The sequence below is a fragment of the Oncorhynchus keta genome, chromosome 8 (assembly GCF_023373465.1).
Source record: "Oncorhynchus keta strain PuntledgeMale-10-30-2019 chromosome 8, Oket_V2, whole genome shotgun sequence".
Lineage (NCBI taxonomy): Eukaryota > Metazoa > Chordata > Actinopteri > Salmoniformes > Salmonidae > Oncorhynchus > Oncorhynchus keta.
Window position 1 is genome coordinate 29,105,227 of NC_068428.1, and position 23,134 is coordinate 29,128,360.

Consider the following 23,134-nt stretch of genomic DNA (forward strand, 5'->3'; position numbering starts at 1 on the left):
GTGGAAAGGTAACGTGGATGTGTGTGTGTTCATGGCGTGTTTGTCTGATGTTGTTTATGGTAACTTGCTGTCGTCGGATCAACATTAGGAACACCTTCCTAATATTGATTTACACCCACCCTTCTCAATTCGTCGGGGCAGGGACTCTACAAGGTGTTGAAAGCATTCTACAGGGATGCTGGCCCATGTTGACTCCAATGCTTCCCAATGCTTTTTTAGTTGTGTCAAGTTGGCTGGACGTCCTTTAGGTGGTGGACCATTCTTGATACACACAGGAAACTGTTGAGCATAAACAATTCTGGCACCTACTATCATACCCCGTTCAAAAGCACTTCAATCTTTTGTCTTGCCCATTCACCTTCTGAATGGCACACACACACAATCCATGTCTCAATTGTCTTAAGGCTTAAAACTCCTTCTTTAACCTGTCTCCCCTTCATCTACACTGATTGAAGTGGATTTAACAAGTAACATCAATAAGGGATCACAGCTTTCACCTGTATTCACCTGGCCAGTCTGCGTTCATAATGTTTTGTACACTCAGTGTATAACGTTATCTCCCTCAGAGCGAGGAGATAGAAGACTCAGCCTTCCCCTTTGACATCTTCTACGCCCTGACTCAGAAGATCTGCCCTCGTACTGACATCCAGGAACTCTTCAACAAAATGTGAGTTGTCACTAGCTCTACTCCCCAGATCTCTTTTACTGTACTCTCTACCCTCAATAGCTACTCTGTTCTCCTTCAGCCTACTGTAGAAAGCTAACTGCACCCGCAATGCTAGTCACATCTAAGTGTGCAGTCAGTGTAGGAGTAACAAGGTCTGAAATCACACAACCCAGTTAAGGATGTCTTTTCATCCAGTTTTGCTCACTGGGAAGACATTTACAGGACAATATATACAACATTGTATTGCTATGTATTTTCCCCGGCTGTGATTCTGATAGTAATGAGATATTTAGTAATGGCCGTTTGTTCAACTGTTGTGTTGATAGCTGTAGTGTAGACACTGTATGTGAATGAGGGAGTAGAAGAAGAGTGAGAGAGAACGTGTTGTAAGTATGTTGGTGTTTGGTTGAGAGATCAACATTTATTAAACCGTCTGCAGCTTCTCTACTGATAAACTCTGGGAAACCTAACCCTCTTAAACAGTGACTCATTAACACGTTTATTTTAAACTAACTCAACAGTATGTAAATGTTCGACCTGGTGTGATTTTAACATGTTACACAAATGTTGATATAAAAATGTAACACGACAGTGTTCTAGAAAACCCTTCTGCTTTCTAGTCACTGACTGACTGGCTGAGAGGGTTTTTAACAAACATAACATTTTGTTTTTCTAATTAATTCCTTTGCAGCAATGGGGACAAAAGTGATTTTTTAAACGTAGACCAGTTAGTCAGCTTTCTGAATGAAGTAAGCTCTTTATCATTCATTAATTCTCTGTGTGACTGCTTGACCCCTAACCTCTCACCTGACACGGGGTAGAAGTTGCTCTTAGGCAATGATATAGGATCCGTTTCAGATGACCCTCCTCAAATCCTTAAAGGAACATTTCACCATTTGCGACTTCATATTCTTCATCTCCAGCACCTCCCCATCATCAACATGTGTGAAAATGGCGTGTTTCTATGTTCTGTAAAAATATTACGAAGTCAATTCGTAGGCAATGCCTACTTACAATTGGTGAAAATCACACGAATAAGACAGATGTCATTGGAAACACAAATCTTCCATTCTATTTGTCACTGTGAACATAGAAACACACCATTTTCACATATGTTGTGGTGGTGCTGGAGATGATGAATATGAAGTTGAAAAATGGGGAACAATTGGCCATACTACAAAAGTGATCTTATATCAGTGTCTGTAGGGGTAACTTCATCCTGCTCCTCTCAGCTGCTTTCCCCCATCCCCGACCTATACTGAACAAAAATATAAACGCAACATGTAAAGGGTTGGTCCCATGTTTCATAAGCTAAAATATTAAGCACAAAAAGCTTACTTCGGCTCAAATGTTGAGCACAAATTTGTTAACATCCCTGTTAGGGAGCATTTCTCCTTTGCCAAGAAATTCCCTCCACCTGACAGGTGTGGCATATCAAGAAGTCGATTAATGTGACACTCTAAAATGTGCAGTTTTGTCACACAACACAATGCCGCAGATGTATCAAGTTTTGAGGGAGCATGCAATTGGCATGCTGACTGTAGGAATGTCCAATAGAGCTGTTTCCGGAGAATGTAATGTTAATTTCTCTACCATAAGCTGCCTCCAACATCATTTTAGATAATTTTTCAGTACGCCCCACTAGCCTCACCACAGACCACGTGTAACCACGCCGGCCCAGGAACTCCACATCCAGTTTCTTCACCTGCGGGATGGTCAGAGACCAGCCACCCAGACAGCTAATGAAACTGAGGAGTATTTCTGTCTGTAATAAAGCCCTTCTGATTGGCTGGGCCTGGCTCCCCAATTTCAGCCAATTGAAATTAATTAATTAGGCCCTAATCTATTTCACATGACTGGGTAGGGCCACAGCCATACTGTAGGCCCTCCCACTTGGGACCCATGGCTGTGGCCCTGCCCAGTCCTGTGAAATAGATTAGGGCCTTATGAATGTATATCAATTGACTGATTTCTTTATAGAAACTCAGTCAAATTGTTGAAATTGTTGCATGTTGCGTTTATATGTTTGTTCAGTATATTTCTCCCCAGCCCCGCCTACTTGTGACTGATTGTGTAACCATGGCAACCCGGGGAGGGAGGGGCTTTCTGTTTGGCCATTTTGTCTGGTTTCTGTCTACTTGCTGACTGCCTGCCTTCAAGTTTCACATGTTTTATTGTCACGTGCACTAGCACAGTGAACTGCATTTCTTGCTTTCTCTTTCCCAACAACACAGTGATCAATATTGGTATCCTATTCACTTTCTTTTGTGCTAGTGGTCTCTGCTTTGGCTGAAAACGTACCTGCTTCTACTTCTATCTACTGTGTGTGAGGCTTTTTCTCTGTGTGCAATGCTGAAGTGAATCCCCATTAGTACAAAGGCTGTGAATGCTACCTGCTATAGTGGCAAGTGGTGTTGTTATGATCCCTGCTGATGTGTGAATCTCTACCTTCTCTGCTTGTGAGACCACACGCATTCCCTACCTTTGGCTAATACACACCTCCAATACCCACCCCATTGCAGTAGCTCTGTACCAGTAATTGTAGCATTTTGGTTTTCATTTGAACACCCACAAATTAAAGATGTGTTTGTACCAGAGTTAGTACTATATACATTGTCACTGTATCAGTTTAAACTGTTACTCTCTGTTGTTTGTCAGCTGTGTGTGTGTTTAGTCTCTTGTTATAATGGTCCCAATCCTAACCTGACTGATGTGTGTAGCAGAGGTGGTGCAGTGAGCAACACTTGCATGATGAGTAGCCTAACGCTAGCTTGAGACATGAAAACTGCCGTTAGCTCCAGGAGTTCATTCCTAGACATTGGCTCAGCAGGCTAAAATAGTCTTGTGCTACCTAGACAAAAACCGGGTTCAAACTCAGTTGGTCTCATGACTTGTGCACGTAAAGTTTCTTGAAAGTAAAATAAATAAATAAACAGTTTCTTGAAAGTTTTGCCAAAAGCATACATTAGTGTCCATGGTGGATTTACACAAAGGTTTAAGTTACATTCACAATTCTCAAGTTAGAAATGGGACATATTTCCTTAGTGTGCAGTGACATGCATGTGTACAGTATGTGCTTGTGAGTGAGACGGTGTTGTGTATCATTGCTTTCTCCAGAATCAGCGCGACCCGCGGCTAAACGAGATCCTGTTCCCCTTCTATGACCCGAAACGAGCCATGCAGATCATCGAGAAGTACGAAAGAGACCCAGACCTCAAGAAGAAAGGTGAGAGAGATGGATGTAGAGAGAGATGCAGATGTGAAGAAGAACGGTGAGAGTGGAGTGGATGGAGAGGAGGAGAAAAAGTGAGGATTCTCCAAAGCAAAATGGAATCACTAATCTATGCCTGTTCTGATAAAACCTTTTAGGCATTTAGACTCGGGGGATGCCTTGCTTGACCACACCGTCCTTCCTAGCTCCTGCCCTGCCTCTTCCACTAATGCATTTGTTTTTATAGACAGAAAAGAGCAGAAGCTCTGAGCTGTCTGATCAGGCCCATTGTCTATTGTCGTCAACCACAAACACTTGTCCTTGTACCCTACCTGCACTCACCTGTTCTGTCTAGTCTGCCTTATTAATTACTGTTGTCATGTTCTCTTGCATAATTTAACAAGAGTGGCAATAGCAGGATACCCTTGGATTAACAATCAACATGTTTGGCACTAGATTACACCTATCTAAACATACTTTACATTGTTTGCGAGATCAGACATAATATCACTATAATCCGAGTGTTAATTTTCAAAAGTTGCTTTCAATTCAGCGCATCTAATTTATAAACATTTCAACTGTATTCAATTATTACTTTTTTTAATTGCATAAAAAATGAACACCCATCTTACTTCTCTTTCTGGTGATCTAAGTGTCTAGACGGTGCGATAAATCCCAGACGAGGATAAAAATGGAAAAACAATAAATGTGTTTTTTTACAGCGTCGCCTGTCTACCCAGAGTTGATGCTGTTGCTATGCAACAACAAAAGACTAGCGAAACATTTTACGATTTCAGATGTGTTCGTAAATTCAATCTGGAGTACCAGAGCATTGTCAGATTGTCCATTCGTAAATTCAATCTGGAGTACCAGAGCATTGTCAGATTGTCCATTCGTAAATTCAATCTGGAGTACCAGAGCATTGTCAGATTGTCCATTCGTAAATTCAATCTGGAGTACCAGAGCATTGTCAGATTGTCCATTCGTAAATTCAATCTGGAGTACCAGAGCATTGTCAGATTGTCCATTCGTAAATTCAATCTGGAGTACCAGAACATTGTCAGATTGTCCATTCGTAAATTCAATCTGGAGTACCAGAGCATTGTCAGATTGTCCATTCGTAAATTCAATCTGGAGTACCAGAGCATTGTCAGATTGTTTGTTCGTAAATTCAGAGCGTTTCTCTCTAGGTCACTCTGGCCGAGGAGGAGGGTTGATCCGAGCGTTCTGGCCTCAACGGCAGTCAAGCACCCGGGCTAACTGGCTAACTATTTCCAGACACAAATGAGAGAATAACTCACTAACGCCATTTACTCTCCCAATCAGAGCTGGTTAGGAAGTTTTCATGTTATCCAGAGCGTTGGTGACTGTAACTGTGTTGCTGGCAACAATTGAATTACTCTTTTTTTGCCAATGTTTAGTAACCCCGGCCATATATTCAACGGGTGTTGTGCCTTCGTAAATCCATCAGTTATTCTGCGCTCTGGTACTCAGACGAGAGGGCTCTGAACTCGGAGTAGATGGGCAGAATTAACCATGTCTATTGAGAACTCACAACCACTACACCACTTAGCTAAGAATGACGTGAATAATCAAATCAATTAACATTGGGTAGTTAGTTAGATAGCATATAGTTAATATACTGCCTGGCAAGTTCCATGTATTAGTAGCCAACTAATGTTAGGATGGTAACTAACTAACATACCGGTACATATTGTAATGCATTACAGTAAAATGAAAGCAATTAATCCGAGATTTAAGTGACAAGGGGATTTTTTCACCCCTCAAACACAGGAAATAGATGGCTGAAAAAGACAGATCTTCAGCTGATTCAGGTCATTTATGTTACATTTAGCAGACCCCCTTATACACTCTCCATCTCCCCCCCTCCTCTCCCCCAGGCCGTATGTCCAGCGATGGCTTCTGCAGGTACCTGATGTCAGATGAGAATGCCCCGGTGTTCCTGGACTGTCTGGAGCTGTACCAGGACATGGAACAGCCGCTGGCCCACTACTTCATTGCCTCCTCCCACAACACCTACCTGACCGGGAGGCAGTTTGGAGGAAAGTCCTCTGTGGAGATGTACAGACAGGTTCTGCTCTCCGGCTGCAGGTAGGTGTGTGTGTGTGTGGGGGGGGGGTGTTGTGTGTGTGTTTATATACAGTATGTAAACTGTTTTGTATGTGTATGATGTCAGGTGTGTAGAACTGGACTGCTGGGATGGAAAAGGAGAAGACCAGGAGCCTATCATCACTCATGGCAAGGCCATGTGTACTGACATTCTCTTTAAGGTACACACACACTCTCACACACACAAAACACTATTTTACTCATTCAGATTGGTCTGATCATTCACACAACTTTTGTATAAATTACATATGGTAAGTCTACCCTCTTGTGTTCATAAATTGATACGGCATCTAATTGAGACCTGCAGATCCATTTGAATTTACTGTTATTGATCAGACACAGATCAGAGACTTATAGCAAGTGATATATAATGGATTCAATGTGATATATAATGGATTCATAGCAAGTGATGTATAATGGTTCTAACATCAATCCCCATGTTGTTTACCCCCTCAAACAGGATGTGATATCAGCCATCAGAGAAACAGCCTTTGTGACATCTGAGTATCCTGTGATCCTGTCATTTGAAAACCACTGCAGGTAGAATTTCTAGTGCTGAGCAATCAAATCAAATCAAATTTTATTTGTCACATACACATGGTTAGCACATGTTAATGCGCGTGTAGCGAAATGCTTGCGCTTCTAGTTCCGACAATGCAGTAATAACCAACAAGTCATCTAACTAACAATTCCAAAACTACTGTCTTATACACAGTGTAAGGGGATAAAGAATATGTACATAAGGATATATGAATGAGTGATGGTACAGAGCAGCATAGGCAAGATACAGTAGATGGTGTCGAGTACAGTATATACATATGAGATGGGTATGTAAACAAAGTGGCATAGTTAAAGTGGCTAGTGATACATGTATTACTTAAGGATGCAGTAGATGGTATTAAGTACAGTATATACATATGAGATGGGTATGTAAACAAAGTGGCATAGTAAAGTGGCTAGTGATACATGTATTACATATGCTGGTCATTTATGCATTTGAACATCTTGATGATATAGAGTACAGTATATACGTATGCATATGAGATGAATAATGTTCTGCCTTAGGGGTCATTTATGAACATTTGAACATTATATAATCTCTACCCGGTAGCATTGTTTAAAGTTTTGGCTTTCTAGTGATATTTCCTATTTTACATCATTTTTGCTGTTTGGGGTTTTAGGCTGGGTTTCTGTCAATTCCCATTATTAAAATAAATTTGTTTGGCTGTATTACATAAGGAGTTGATATAGGTCAGTGTCAATGACAGTAATGTAGGGTTGGTAGCATTGCAGCCACTCAATGTTAGTGGTGGCTGTCAGTGTAACAGTCTGATGGCCTCAATGTTAGATAGTGGCTGTTTTTCAGTCTCTCGGTCCCAGCTTTGATGCACCTGTACTGACCTCGCCTTCTGGATGATAGCGGGGTGAACAGGCAGTGGCTCGGGTGGTTGTTGTCCTTGATGATCTTTATGGCCTTCCTGTAACATCGGGTGGTGTAGGTGTCCTGGAGGGCAGGTAGTTTGCCCCCGGTGATGCGTTGTGCAGACCTCACTACCCTCTGGAGAGCCTTACAGTTGAGGGCGGAGCAGTTGCCGTACCAGGTGATACAGCCCGCCAGGATGCTCTCGATTGTGCATCTGTAGAAGTTTGTGAGTGCTTTTGGTGACAAGCCGAATTTCTTCAGCCTCCTGAGGTTGAAGAGGCGCTGCTGCGCCTTCTTCACGATGCTGTCTGTGTGAGTGGACCAATTCAGTTTGTCTGTGATGTGTATGCCGAGGAACTTAAAACTTGCTACCCTCTCCACTACTGTTCCATCGATGTGGATAGGGAGGTGTTCCCTCTGCTGTTTCCTGAAGTCCACAATCATCTCCTTAGTTTTGTTGACGTTGAGTGTGATGTGATTTTCCTGACACCAGACTCTGAGGGCCCTCACCTCCTCCCTGTAGGCCGTCTCGTCGTTGTTGGTAATCAAGCCTACCACTGTTGTGTCGTCCGCAAACTTGATGATTGAGTTGGAGGCGTGCATGGCCACGCAGTCGTGGGTGAACAGGGAGTACAGGAGAGGGCTCAGAACGCACCCTTGTGGGGCCCCAGTGTTGAGGATCAGCGGGGGGGAGATGTTGTTGCCTACCCTCACCACCTGGGGGTGGCCCGTCAGGAAGTCCAGTACCCAGTTGCACAGGGCGGGGTCGAGACCCAGGGTCTCGAGCTTGATGACGAGCTTGGAGGGTACTATGGTGTTGAATGCCGAGCTGTAGTCGATGAACAGCATTCTCACATAGGTATTCCTCTTGTCCAGATGGGTTAGGGCAGTGTGCAGTGTGGTTGAGATTTCATCGTCTGTGGATCTATTTGGGCGGTAAGCTGGGGATGCCGTCTGGGCCTGCAGCCTTGCGAGGGTTAACACGTTTAAATGTCTTACTCACCTCGGCTGCAGTGAAGGAGAGACCGCACGTTTCCGTTGCAGGCCGTGTCAGTGGCACTGTATTGTCCTCGAAGCGGGCAAAAAAGTCATTTAGTCTGTGTGGGAGCAAGACATCCTGGTCCGTGACTGGGCTGGATTTCTTCCTGTAGTCCGTGATTGACAGTAGACCCTGCCACATGCCTCTTGTGTCTGAGCCGTTGAATTGAGATTCTACTTTGTCTCTGTACTGACGCTTAGCTTGTTTGATAGCCTTGCGGAGGGAATAATATATAATAATATAATATATGCCATTTAGCAGACGCTTTTTTCCAAAGCGACTTACAGTCATGTACAATCATCTACATATGGGTGGTACCGGGAATCGAACCCACTACCCTGGCGTTACAAGCGCCATGCTCTACCAACTGTGCTGCACTGTTTGTATTCAGTCATGTTACCAGACACCTTGCCCTGATTAAAAGCAGTGGTTCGCGCTTTCAGTTTCACACGAATGCTGCCATCAATCCAAGGTTTCTGGTTAGGGAATGTTTTAATCGTTGCTATGGGAACGACCTCTTCAACGCACGTTCTAATGAACTCGCACACCGAATCAGCGTATTCGTCAATATTGTTAACTGACGCAATATGAAACATATCCCAGTCCACGTGATGGAAGCAGTCTTGGGAGTGTGGAGTCAGCTTGGTCGGACCAGCGTTGGACAGACCTCAGTGTGGGAGCCTCTTGTTTTAGTTTCTGTCTGTAGGCAGGGATCAACAAAATGGAGTCGTGGTCAGCTTTTCCGAAAGTGGGGCGGGGCAGGGCCTTATATGCGTCGCGGAAGTTAGAGTAAAAATGATCCAAGGTTTTCCCACCCCTGGTTGCGCAATCGATATGCTGATAAAATTTAGGGAGTCTTGTTTTCAGATTAGCCTTGTTAAAATCCCCAGGAACAATGAATGCAGCCTCCGGATAAATGGTTTCCAGTTTGCAAAGAGTTAAATAAAGTTCGTTCAGAGCTATCGATGTGTCTGCTTGGGGGGGATATATACAGCTGTGATTATAATCGAAGAGAATTCTCTTGGTAGGTAATGCGGTCTACATTTGATTGTGAGGAATTCTAAATCAGGTGAACAGAATGATTTGAGTTCCTGTATGTTTCTTACATCACACCATGTCTCGTTAGCCATAAGGCATACGCCCCCGCCCCTCTTCTTACCAGAAAGATGTCTGTTTCTGTGGAGAAACCCGTGGAGAAACCCGTTGGCTGCACCGCCCCGGATAGCGTCTTCCCAGTGAGCCATGTTTCCGTGAAGCAAAGAACGGTACAGTCTCTGATGTCCCTCTGGAATGCTACCCTTGCTCGGATTTCATCAACCTTGTTGTCTAGAGACTGGACATTGGCAAGAAGAATGCTAGGGAGTGGTGCACGGTGTGCCCGTCTCCGGAGTCTGACCAGGAGACAGCCTCGTTTCCCTCTTTTTCTGAGTCGTTTTTTGGGGCCGCAGCATGGGATCCATTCCGCTGTCCTGTTTGAAAGGCAGAACACAGGATCCGCGTCGCGAAAAACATATTCTTGGTCGTATTGATAGTGAGTTGACGCTGATCTTATATTCAGTAGTTCTTCTCGACTGTATATAATGAAACCTAAGATGACCTGGGATACTAATGTAAGAAATAACACGTAAAAAAACAAAAAACTGCATAGTTTCCTAGGAACGCGAAGCGAGGCGGCCATCTCTGTCGGCGCAGGAAGTAAAAGGAAGTGCTTTTTGAGGTTGGTTTGGTTTCTGTTCGATTATTAAAAAATAATAACGGTTATTTGGTTTGAAGGCTGTAACAACACAGAATAAAACAAGTAATACATGTCCCATGATGGTAGACAAGCCTATTACTGGGTATCACCGATTAACCATCATTTATTCACATGACCTTACTTTAATGAAACATTTTAGTTGTGCATATTACATTAGTTTAATTTAATGACTTTGTTATTCCATGTCATCATCACATCTCTATGGAGCTTCTGCCTATGCTGTCTGACAAAATCACTATTTTGTAGTTCAAAGTAAATAAAGCATACATCTATGACTGTATATTCAGGTAGAGATACCTCATGAAGCGACAGCTTCTCTGTATATCCCGTGACCATTGTGCGTTCTTCAGTCTCTTATAGATAAACATTGCGCATTGACTTCACAGAAAAAAAGGAATTAAATGGGATTCAAATAATTGAACCGACATCAGCCAATTAGTTGTTTAAAAATGATTAACTGAAATGTCAGCTAATCACAGCACTAAGGATTTCACAATGATCCAGAATGTTTACAAAAATATTATACATGAGAATATTATTTATTCCATTATGTCCGATTGAATTACATGTAACAGTGTAACTATTATGAATTTGTAATTTAATGACACTTATTTTTGGGGGGAAATGGAACTAACACTCACACTTTTCTTACAAGCACTGACTTTGCTGATAACTACAGTACCAGTCAAATGTTTGGACACGCCAACTAATTCCAGTGGTTTTCTTTATTTTTTACTATTTTCTACATTGTAGAATAAGAGTGAAGACATCAAAACTATGAAATAACACATATGGAATCATGTCGTAACCAAAAAGTGTTAAACAAATCGAAATAGATTTTATATTTGAGATTCTTAAAAGTAGCCACCCTTTGCCTTGATGACTGCTTTGCACACTCTTGGCATTCTCTCAACCAGCTTCATGACGTAGTCACCTGGAATGCATTTCAACTAACAGGTGTGCCTTCTTAAAAGTTCATTTGTGGAATTTCTTTCCTTCTTAATATGTTTGAGACAATCAGTTGTGTTGTGACAAGGTAGGGTGGTATAGAGAAGATAGCCCTATTTGGTAAAAGACCAAGTCCATATTATGGCAAGAACAGCTCAAATAAGCAGAGAGAAACAACAGTCCCATCATTACTTTAAGATATGAAGGTCAGTCAATACGGAAAATGTCAAGAACTTTGAACGTTTCTTCAAGTGCAGTCGCAAAAACCATCAAGTGCTATGATGAAACTGGCTCTCATGAGGACCTCCACAGGAAAATAATACCCAGAGTTACCTCTGCCGCAGAGAACAAGTTCATTAGAGTTACAAGCCTCAGAAATCGGCAATTAACTGCACCTCAGATTGCACAAGTAACAGACACATCTCAACATCAACTGTTCAGGGGAGACTGTGTGAAATCAGGCCTTCATGGTCAAATTGCTGCAAAGAAAACACCAATAAGAAGAAGAGACTTGCTTGTGCCAACACCAGAAATGGACATGAGACCGGTGGAAATGTGTCCTTTGGTCTGGAGTCCATATTGGAGATTTTTGGTTCCAAACGCCGTTTCTTTGCGAGACGTGGTGTGGGTGAACAGATGATCTCTGCATGTGTATTTCCCACCGTAAAGCATGGAGGAGGAGGTGTTATGGTGTGGGGTGCTTTGCTGGTGACATTGTCTGTGATTTATTTAGAATTCAAGGCACACTTAACCAGCTTGTCTACCAAAGCATTCTGCAGTGATACACCATCCCTTCTGGTTTTCGCTTAGTGGAATAATCATTTGTTTTTAAATAGGACAATGACCCAAAACAAACCTCCAGGCTGTGTAAGGGCTATTTGACAAATTGAGATGGTTTGGGATGAGTCGGACCGCAGAGTGAAGGAAAAGCAGCCAACAAGTGCTCAGCATATGTGGGAACTCCTTTAAGACCGTTGGAAAAGCATTCCAGGTGAAGCTGGTTGAGAGAATGCCAAGAGTGTGGAACGCTGTCATCAAGACAATATATTTGTATTTGTTTAACACTTTTGAGTCACTACATGATTCCATATCTGTTATTTTGTAGTTTTGATGTCTTCACTATTATTCTACAATGTAGAACATAGTAAAAATAAAGAAAAACTCTTGAATGAGTAGGTGTGTCCAAACTTTTGACTGGTTTGATCCTGTGTGTTTCAGTAAACCCCAGCAGTACAAGATGGCTCGGTACTGTGAGGAGATCTTTGGAGACTACCTACTGAGGCATCCTCTCGAGGGATACACTGTGAGCCATCTACCTGCTACCACACTATACCTGTCTTTCTCCTTTCTACGGTGTCTATCTGTACCGTGTCTGATAGTTCATCATGGTTGAACATAATAAACAATATGTACAATACTGTAAATGTCTCCTTCCATTTTGTAAAAAAGGAACGTTTGTTGTTGTTGCCAGGTTGAAGCGGGTCGTCCCTTGCCTTCTCCCATCGACCTCAAACGCAAAATCCTCATCAAAAACAAACGCTTGAAACCTGAGGTGGAACAGAGTACGTATACAGTGACCGTCAACTTTATGCAAGAATAGTTTTATATCTGCAGTTACAGATGTTGCTACTGCTGGACTGTTCTCTCACTCTGTATGATGGCTTTGTTGACTACACTATGTTGACTTGTGTTGTTGTTGTTCTACAGAGCAGTTAGAGTCCTTTAAGAAGCACATGGAGGCTGGAGAGACCAACACACCAGCTATCTTACTGGGAGCAGAGACAGAGGAAGATGTGGAGAATGGTGAGCGTGTGTGTGTGTGTGTGTGTGTGTGTGTGTGTGTGTGTGTGTGTGTGTGTGTGTGTACACGAGGGTTCTTCTTTTCCTTCTTGTTCTGGTGTATAGTCACTTTGGAGACTGAGATATTCACACACTTTGTATTAGTTCACTAGAGGATGTGTGTGTCTTTGTGACCATGTGTGTGTGTTGGAAGGGTAACTGTGTGGTGGATGGTAACTGTGTGTGTTGGAGGGTAACTGTGTGTGTTGGAGGGTAACTGTGTGTGTTGGAGGGTAACTGTGTGTGGTGGATGGTAACTGTGTGGTGGATGGTAACTGTGTGTGTTGGAGGGTAACAGTGAGTGTGTGTTGGAGGGTAACTGTGTGTGTTGGAGGGTAACTGTGTGCGTTGGAGGGTAACTGTGTGCGTTGGAGGGTAACTGTGTGCGTTGGAGGGTAACTGTGTGTAGCTCTAGGTGATTTGAAGGAGGTGAACCCTGACTTGAAAATCAGTACCTCAGAGGAGCCTAGTGAAGACAACAGCCTCAGCACCAGTGTCAGTGTGAAGAAAGAAGGAGAGGAGAGGGACAACAGCATCAAAAAGGTATACATTTTCTAAATGGAATTTGTGTTTTTAGGTAAGACTTAGGGCTTTATTTTAACAAACCTAAGTTGGACATGATTTGGAAAGGCCCACACATGTCTATATAAGGTCCCACAATTGACAGTGCATGTCAGAGTGAAAACCAAGACATGAGGTCGAAGGAGTTGTCACTAGAACTCTGAGACAGGATTGTGTCATGGCACAGATCTGGGGAAGGGTACCAAAAAATGACTGCAGCATTGAAGATCCCCAAGAACACAGTGGCTTTCATCATTCTTAAATGGAAGATGTTTGGAACCATCAAGACTCTTCCTAAAGCTGGCCACCTGGCCAAACTGAGCAATTGGGGGAGAAGGGCCTTGTTCAGGGAGGTTACCAAGAACCCGATGGGAGAACCTTCCAGAAGGACAACCACCCCTGCAGCATTCCACCAATCAGGCCTTTATGGTAGAGTTCCCAGACAGCAGCCACTTCTCAGTAAAAGGCACATGACAGCCTGCTTGGAGTTTGCCAAAATGCACCTAAAGGCCTTGGAGCGTGAGAAACAAGATTCTCTGGTCTGATGAAACCAAGATTGAACTCTTTGGCCTGAATACCAAATGTCACATCTGGAAGAAACATGGCACCATCCCAACGTGGTGGCAGCATCATGCTGTGGGAGGGACTGGGAAACGCAGAACTGGCTTTGGGACAAGTCAACAATTGAATCCATTTTAGAATAAGTCTGTAACGTAACAATGTGGAAAAAGTCAAGGAGTCTGAATACTTTCCAAATGCACTGTAAACGGGTGAACTGCTGTTTCATCCAATCAGCATCCAGGACCCAAACTACCCCGTTTATAATGAACTATTGTTGTGTGTTCAGGTTGTGGAGGAGGATCCAACAGAGATGTCTGAGGCCACAGAAGCTACAGACACCACAGACATCTCAGAGGCTTCTGAGGATAACAACATCAAGAAGGTATGGGAGTTGGTTCAGCTGCTCTTTCTCTCTTTACTGGTCACAAACTATCCTTTTCTCTCCCTACTGTTGAGTGTGTAGCCTTTTCTCTAAGCTCTAGCCAGTGTAAAGCTCTTTCTCTGGTCATGTATATATTGATAATGAGAGTGTTCCTAACTGACTTGGATGTGCTTTATAACTACTGTATCTCTGTGTGTATAGTGTGAAGACTGGAAGACAACAGAGATGTGTGAGTGTAAAACAACTGTGTGTTTTCTGCTCCTGTGTAGACTGGAGAGACGACGGATGACGAGGAGGCTCTGATAGCCTCGTACACATACGTAGGAGCCACCACCAACATCCACCCCTACCTCTCTGCCATGGTCAACTACGCACAGCCAGTCAAGTTCCAGAGCTTCGACGTCGCAGAAGGTAACCTTCAACAGTAATGCTAAATGAACTGATTGAGTGAATGTTTAGTTACGTTGATTGTTAAACTTCTAGAACTTGTACTGTAAAATGAAGCTGGTTCAGATGATTTAGTTACTTGAGCTGTCATGGTGCAACATTAAAGTTGTGGGTTGTAATGGTACACTTCTAGATGTGTCAGTTACATTAGTCAGATGCGCTCTCTCTTCTCTCTTTTATTCTTTCTTTCTCTCTCTCTTCCTCTTTCTTATTCTCTCTCTCCCATTTGAACTCTACTGTCTCTTCTCTCCCCAGAGAGGAACATCCACCACAACATGTCGTCATTTAATGAGTCAGTGGGTCTGGGTTATCTGAAGACCAACGCCATCGAGTTTGTCAAGTATCCTTTGGTCCAGTGTCAACACTCACACAGCATGTAAATGCACACAGACAACATAGACACGATAAACACAGTAATTCCTGACCTGTGAAGTAGTCAAGATGAGTCCATAGTCCTTTATGTTACTATTCTTCTTAATTAATTACGGCATCAAAAGTGACTGACTCTCTAGATTTTCTAGACGGCAACAGAACCAATATCCATAGTGAGTCCCTTGGACCTTTTTATCCATGCCAAACTTAGTGCAAAACCACGCCCACGGGTAACCTAGCAACATTCAAAGCCGAGCTGATTGGTCAGAGTTCGGACGTTCCCTGTGACAAAGTAAATGTGTGTGAGAGAGGAAGAATGCTAGAGAGGGAATCCCCTCAGAGTTTGCTCATGACTGCTATGCCACAAACCACATTTGAAATGAGCTCAATGAAAGGCAAGCAACAAGTGACTCTGTAGATAGCTAACATTACATGATTGTCAGTAATAGTGAATCAATGGAGCTAGCTTTGCCCATTCAGCTAGAGCTACTGTTGCTATGCAGCATGCATAGTTGCCAACTAGGACAGATATAATGTCGCTAAGTATCTCAATAGTCCTTTTGAAAACACTTAGATAACCACACTGAGCTAACAGTAGACAACACACACTACTAGACAGCTTCAGCCCAATCGCTGTCGTAAGATACAGTTGAAGTCAGAAGTTTACATACACTCAGGTTGGAGTCATTAAAACTCATTTTTCAACCACTCCACAAATTTATTGTTAACAAACTGTAGTTTTGGCAAGTCGGTTAGGACATCTACTTTGTACATGACACAAGTAATTTTTCCAACAATTTTTTACAGACATATTATTTCACTCACTGTATCACAATTCCAGTGGGTCAGAAGTTTACATACACTAAGTTGACTGTGCCTTTAAACAGCTTGTAAAGTTTCATAAAATGATGTCATGGCTTTAGAAGCTTCTGATAGGCTAATTGGCATCATTTGAGTGATTTGGAGGTGTACCTGTGGATGTATTTCAGGGCCTACCTTCAAACTCAGTGCCTCTTTGCTTGACATCATGGGAAAATCGAAAAATTGTAGACCTCCACAAGTCTGGTTCATCCTTGGGAGCAATTTCCAAACACCTGAAGGTACCACGTTCATCTGTACAAACAATAGTACGCTAGTATAAACACCATGGGACCACGCAGCTGTCATACCGCTCACGAAGGCGATGCTTTCTGTCTCCTAGAGAGGAACGTACTTTGGTGCGAAAAGTGCAAATCAATCCCAGAACAACAGCAAAGGACGTTGTGAAGATGCAAAAGTATCTATATCCACAGTAAAACGAGTCCTATATCAACATAACCTGAAAGGCCGCTCAGCAAGGAAGAAGCCACTGCTCCAAAACCGCCATAAAAAAAACAGACTACAGTTTACAACTGCACATGGGGACAAAGATCGTACTTTTTGGAGAAATGTCCTCTGGTCTGATGAAACAGAAATAAAACTGTTTGGCCATAATGACCATTGTTATGTTTTGAGGAAAAAGGGGGAGGCTTGCAAGCCAAAGAACACCATCCCAACTGTGAAGCACGGGGTGGCAGCATCATGTTGTGTGGGGGCTTTGCTGCAGGAGGGACTGGTGCACTTCACAAAATAGATGGCAACATGAGGGAGGAAAATTATGTGGATATATTGAAGCAACATCTCAAGACATCAGTCAGGAAGTTAAAGCTTGGTCGCAAATGGGTCTTTCAAATTGAAATTGACTCCAAGCATACTTTCAAAGTTGTGGCAAAATGGCTTAAGGACAGCAAAGTCAAGGTATTGGAGTGGCCATCACAAAGCTCCGACCTCAATCCTATAGAACATTTGTGGGCAGAACGGAAAAAGTGTGTGCGGGCAAGGAGGCCACCTGTCAGGAGGAATGGGCCAAAATCCACCCAACTTATTGAGGGAAGCTTGTGGAAGGCTACCCGAAACGTTTGATCCCAATTTAAATAATTTAAAGGCAATGCTACCAAATACTAATTGAGTGTATGTAAACTTCTGACCCACTGGGAATGTGATGAAAGAAATTTCACATTCTTAAAATTACGTGGTGATCCTGGGGCGGCAGGGTAGCCTAGTGGTTAGAGCGTTGGACGAGTAACCGAAAGGTTGCAAGTTCAAACCCCCGAGCTGACAAGGTACAAATCTGTCGTTCTGCCCCTGAACAGGCAGTTAACCCACTGTTCCTAGGCCATCATTGAAGAATTTGTTCTTAACTGACAGGAAATCTAAATTCCTGTATTGCCAAAATCAATTCGCACTCATTTCTAATTAATTAATGAGTTGTAAGTTCATTAATTATGCATGAAGTAGATTGAGACCAGTCTTAAAAGCCAAAGGTAAACAGTGTTTATTACAAGAGAGTACTAAATGCATACACACATTTCCACAGGTTATAAACTGAAAATGACGTCAGCGTTTTCCAAACGTTCTATTTCACAAGCAGAGGGGCCCCCTAGCTCTTGAGCCTTCGCGTTATCAGCACGAAGTCAAGGCCAGTCAGTATAAATCAACATTCTAGACAATCTGGAGATGGCCCGTTCGCACCACCTGGAAATTTGTACAACTGAATGAACTAAGGAACAGACCTTCATTGTTACTAAACTCCTGACTACATTATATACAATTGGGAAAGGGAGCAAGAGAGAAAATTCACATGTACAGTACATTATAGCATTTGGACTAGTCAGTTCTGATTGGAATGTATACATAATTAGTCATTTCAACCATAATTTCCTCTATCACTTGCCTAGTGAAATAAATGTAAAATTAAAAAATAACTGACCTAAAAGAGGGATTTTTTACTAGGATTAAATGTCAGGAATTGTGAAAAACTGATTTTAAATGTATAAGGTGTATGTAAACTTCCGACTTCAACTGTAGCAGTACACTTGATACAGGACCAGTCAAAAGTTTGGACACACCTACTCATTCAAGGGTTTTTCTTTATTATTATTTTATCAAATGTAGAATAACTATGTGGATGTTGTAACCAAAAAAGTGGTAAACAATTCAAAATATATATATATATATATTTGAGATTCTTCAAAGTAGCCACCCTATGCCTTGATGAAAGCGTTGCACACTTGGCATTCTCTCAACCAGCTTCACCTGGAATGCTTTTTCAACAGTCTTGAAGGAGTTCCCACATATGCTGAGCACTTATTGGCTGCTTTTGCTTCACTCTGCGGTCCAACTCATCCCAAACTATCTCAACTGGTACTGTAATTCACAGATGACTCCCCTTCAAAAACAATGCAACTATCCATGAAGTCGATGCTATTCATCTGGTCAGTCATGCTGACTGCAATCACTCACTAAAAAGCTACATAGTTTAATGCAACTTTATATTCAGATTTGGGAAAATACCAAAAAGGTATTGGTGGCAATGTTTTGTTTTGGTGGTGATTAGAGGTCGACCGATGATTTTCAACACCGATAGCGATTATTGGAGGACCAAAAAAGCAGATACCGATTAATCGGACGATTTTTATTTATTTATTTGTAATAATGACAATTACAACAATTCTGAATGAACACTTATTTTAACTTAATATAATACATCAATAAAATCTATTTAGCCTCAAGTAAATAATGAAACATGTTCAATTTGGTTTAAATAATGCAAAAACAAAGTGTTGGAGAAAGTAAAAGTGCAATATGTGCCATGTAAGAAAGCATTTAAGTTCCTTGCTCAGAACATGAGAACATATGAAAGCTGGTGGTTCCTTTTAACATGAGTCTTCAATATTCCCAGGTAAGAAGTTTTAGGTTGTAGTTATTATAGGAATTATAGGACTATTTCCCTCTATACCATTTGGATTTCATTAACCTTTGACTATTGGATGTTCTTACAGGCACTTTAGTATTGCCAGTGTAACAGTATAGCTTCCGTCCCTCTCCTCGCTCCTCCCTGGGCTCGAACCAGCAACACAAAGACAACAGCCACCATCGAAGCAGCATTACCCATGCAGAGCAAGGGGAACAACTACTAGAAGGCTCAGAGCGAGTGACATTTGAAACGCTATTAGCTCGCTCTAACTAGATAGCACAACGAAGAGCTGCTGGCAAAACGCTCTAAGTTGCTGTTTGAATGAATGTTTACGTGTCTGCTTCTGCCTTCCACCGCTCAGTCAGATACTTAGATATTTGTCAGCTCAGTCAGATTATATGCCATGCAGGACACACTAGATAATATCTAGTAATATAACCATGTGAAGTTAACTAGTGATTATGATTGATTGTTTTTTATAAGATAAGTTTAATGCTAGCTAGCAACTTACCTTGGCTTACTGCATTTGCGTAACAGGCAGTCTCCTTGTGGAGTGCAACGAGAGAGAGGCAGGTCGTTATTGCGTTGGACTAGTTAACTGTAAGGTTGCAAGATTGGTTCCCCCGAGCTGACAAGGTGAACATCTGTCGTTCTGACCCTGAACGTGGCCGTTAACCCACCGTTCCTAGGCCATCATTGAACACATGAATGTGTTCTTAACTGACTTGCCTAGTTAAATAAAGGTATACAAAAATAATTGGGCAAATCGGCGCCCAAAAATACGATTTCCGATTGTTATGAAAACTTGAAATCGGCCTTAATTAATCGGCCATTCCGATTAATCGGTCGACCTCTAGTGGTGATTCTGTCTCTTGGGTTCCTCCTTCTCTCGTGCGCCTCTACTTCTCAAAAAGGAACAATTTAACTCTGAATGTTGCTAGGTTTCTAGTAGGCGCCGTTTTGCACCAAGTTTGGCGTGGATAAAAAGCACGCCCCCTGGACCAGAATTTACCAAGTTGCAACAGTTGTAACTTTGCAGTTTTAGGTCACCCAGATATGAGCCCAGGGCTAGACTCTGCTGGATACTAGATGTTGTTTGTTTACAGTATCCATCTGTGGAAAACTGCCCTAGTTCCTCTGGGAGAGATCGAAGTGCCTTTGGAATGGGGAACACACACACATTCCAGTGGGAATGCAGGACACAAGCTGTTCCCTTCTAAAAATAGGTCTGCGGCCCGTTCGACTCGCTACACAAACACAGACAAACACACCGCTGTTTCAACTTCCAGACCTCAGGTGCTGTACCATGTAATCCTACTGATCAAACAGCATACCTACATACACTACACACATGCACGTATAGACACACACAACTTCCACATGTATGTACACACGAACAAGCGCACACACACACACACCCTTTCCCTCCCTCTGTCCCTGTGTTAAGTCCTGAATGATGGCGTCCAGCTACAACAAGCGTCAGATGAGTCGGATCTACCCTAAAGGAGGCAGGGTGGACTCCAGTAATTACATGCCTCAGATCTTCTGGAACGCAGGCTGCCAGATGGTCTCCCTTAACTACCAGACCCCAGGTACTGTACTGGAACATGTTAATCAAACTGCACATACAGACTCATACATCGATTCACATGACACACACATACACTAATAGATTCACATGGGACACACACATACACTAATAGATTCACATGTGACACACACATACACTAATAGATTCACATGTGACACACACATACACTAATAGATTCACATGTGACACACACACACACTAATAGATTCACATGTGACACACACATACACTAATAGATTCACATGTGACACACACATACACTAATAGATTCACATGTGACACACACATACACTAATAGATTCACATGTGACACACACATACACTAATAGATTCACATGTGACACACACATACACTAATAGATTCACATGTGACACACACATACACTAATAGATTCACATGTGACACACACACATACACTAATAGATTCACATGTGACACACACATACACTAATAGATTCACATGTGACACACACACACTAATAGATTCACATGTGACACACACATACACTAATAGATTCACATGTGACACACACACACACTAATAGATTCACATGTGACACACACATACACTAATAGATTCACATGTGACACACACATACACTAATAGATTCACATGTGACACACACATACACTAATAGATTCACATGTGACACACACATACACTAATAGATTCACATGTGACACACACATACACTAATAGATTCACATGTGACACACACATACACTAATAGATTCACATGTGACACACACATACACTAATAGATTCACATGTGACACACACATACACTAATAGATTCACATGTGACACACACATACACTAATAGATTCACATGTGACACACACATACACTAATAGATTCACATGTGACACACACATACACTAATAGATTCACATGTGACACACACATACACTAATAGATTCACATGTGACACACACATACACTAATAGATTCACATGTGACACACACATACACTAATAGATTCACATGTGACACACACATACAGACTACTTATTATTTGCTGCCTATTCATGATGAGTCATGTTACCCCCTACATGTTACCCCCTACATGTTACCCCCTACATGTTACCCCCTACATGTTACCCCCTACATGTTACCCCCTACATGTTACCCCCTACATGTTACCCCCTACATGTTACCCCCTACATGTTACCCTCACACATCCTCTCTTCCTGTCTCTCTCTCTATATCTCTCTCTCTCACTCTTCCTGTCAATTTCAATTTAAGGAGCTATATTGCAATGGGAAACATGTGTTTACATTACCAAAGCAAGTGAAATGTCATATTATGTTGTAACAGTGGCTCTCTCGCTCTCTTCATCTGTCACACACACACACTGTGAACCCTGTAGTCAGCAGATGCTGCCCCATGTCTGAGGGTGATGGGGTTGGAACATATGGCTCTCTGTGAGTGGGCATGTGTAGGGCTGGAGGGGGTGAGGGTCGGGGGAAAGAGAGAGAGATGGAGGAGAAGATGTCAGTAAGGTGGATGATTCCCCCCTTTTCTCTTCTCTCCCTCTGGGTTGAGCACAGCAACACTGCAGAATATGACTCTTGAATTTTTGAAGAAATCAACATGTCACAAATTAATTTAATCAACCAGAAAAATTTAATCTGTGTGTGTAGGTCTATGTCTGTTGGCATAATGTGTGTGTACGCTTCAAGAAGAGTGTGTGTTCATGTGACTGTGTGTGTGTCTATGATTTCCATTGTAATAACACCTATTCGGACTCTCTCTTGTCTCAGATCTGGCCATGCAGTTGAACCAGGGAAAGTATGAGTACAACGGATCCTGTGGGTTAGTGCTACTGCTCCTCTCTCCATTCCCCATCCTCCTTACATCCCTTTATCTGCCCCTTCCTTTCCGAAAGCTCAACAATTAAAGCGTTTCACATCTCAGAAGTGGTTGCCGGCGGGCTCACTCTGCCACTATCTCATTGATGGGGCTCCCCTCCTTTTATCATCTGTCTCTCCCGCTATTATGCGCTATCTCTCTCCTTTCTCTCTCTGTCTCCCCTATCTCTCCTTTCTCCCCCAATCTTCCTCTGTCCTGGGGCTTTCACTACTAAAGTCAGATAGTTCATATGGGAGGAGATCAGTAATGACAGTAACACCCCTACCTCCTAATGCTCTTCTAATGTGACTTTCACCCTTAACTAATGTCTCTCACACACACACACACACACACACACACACACACACACACACACACACACACACACACACACACACACACACACACACACACACACACACACACACACACACACACACATAGCCAGGTCTCTCCTAATGCACTTCTAATGTGACTTTCAACCCTTAACTAATGTCACACACACACACACACAGGTCTCTCCTAATGCGTCTCCTATCCTAACTCAGCTGGCACACACACACACACACACACACAGGT

At 42.5% G+C, this 23,134-nt stretch overlaps 1 protein-coding gene across 4 annotated transcripts in view; it reads left to right on the top strand.

Annotated features, from left to right (window-relative positions):
- LOC118377104 (1-phosphatidylinositol 4,5-bisphosphate phosphodiesterase beta-4-like) overlaps nt 1-23,134 on the top strand; it is a 65,773-nt gene that overhangs the window by 17,151 nt on the left and 25,488 nt on the right. For 2 of the 4 annotated variants that reach the window (XM_052523950.1, XM_052523952.1), the window contains exons 5-20: nt 1-8; nt 567-667; nt 1,359-1,416; nt 3,785-3,893; nt 5,780-5,990; nt 6,076-6,169; nt 6,469-6,548; nt 12,393-12,477; nt 12,646-12,736; nt 12,882-12,977; nt 13,423-13,556; nt 14,422-14,517; nt 14,787-14,928; nt 15,220-15,304; nt 20,579-20,703; nt 22,468-22,519. The exon at nt 1-8 is cut by the window's left edge and continues 74 nt beyond it. In XM_052523950.1, coding sequence (XP_052379910.1) covers nt 1-8; nt 567-667; nt 1,359-1,416; nt 3,785-3,893; nt 5,780-5,990; nt 6,076-6,169; nt 6,469-6,548; nt 12,393-12,477; nt 12,646-12,736; nt 12,882-12,977; nt 13,423-13,556; nt 14,422-14,517; nt 14,787-14,928; nt 15,220-15,304; nt 20,579-20,703; nt 22,468-22,519 — 1,567 coding nt within the window. Of the gene's footprint in view, nt 9-566; nt 668-1,358; nt 1,417-3,784; nt 3,894-5,779; nt 5,991-6,075; nt 6,170-6,468; nt 6,549-12,392; nt 12,478-12,645; nt 12,737-12,881; nt 12,978-13,422; nt 13,557-14,421; nt 14,518-14,786; nt 14,929-15,219; nt 15,305-20,578; nt 20,704-22,467; nt 22,520-23,134 lie in introns of those variants that run through there. The other 2 variants (XM_052523951.1, XM_052523953.1) reach the window with 2 other exon arrangements.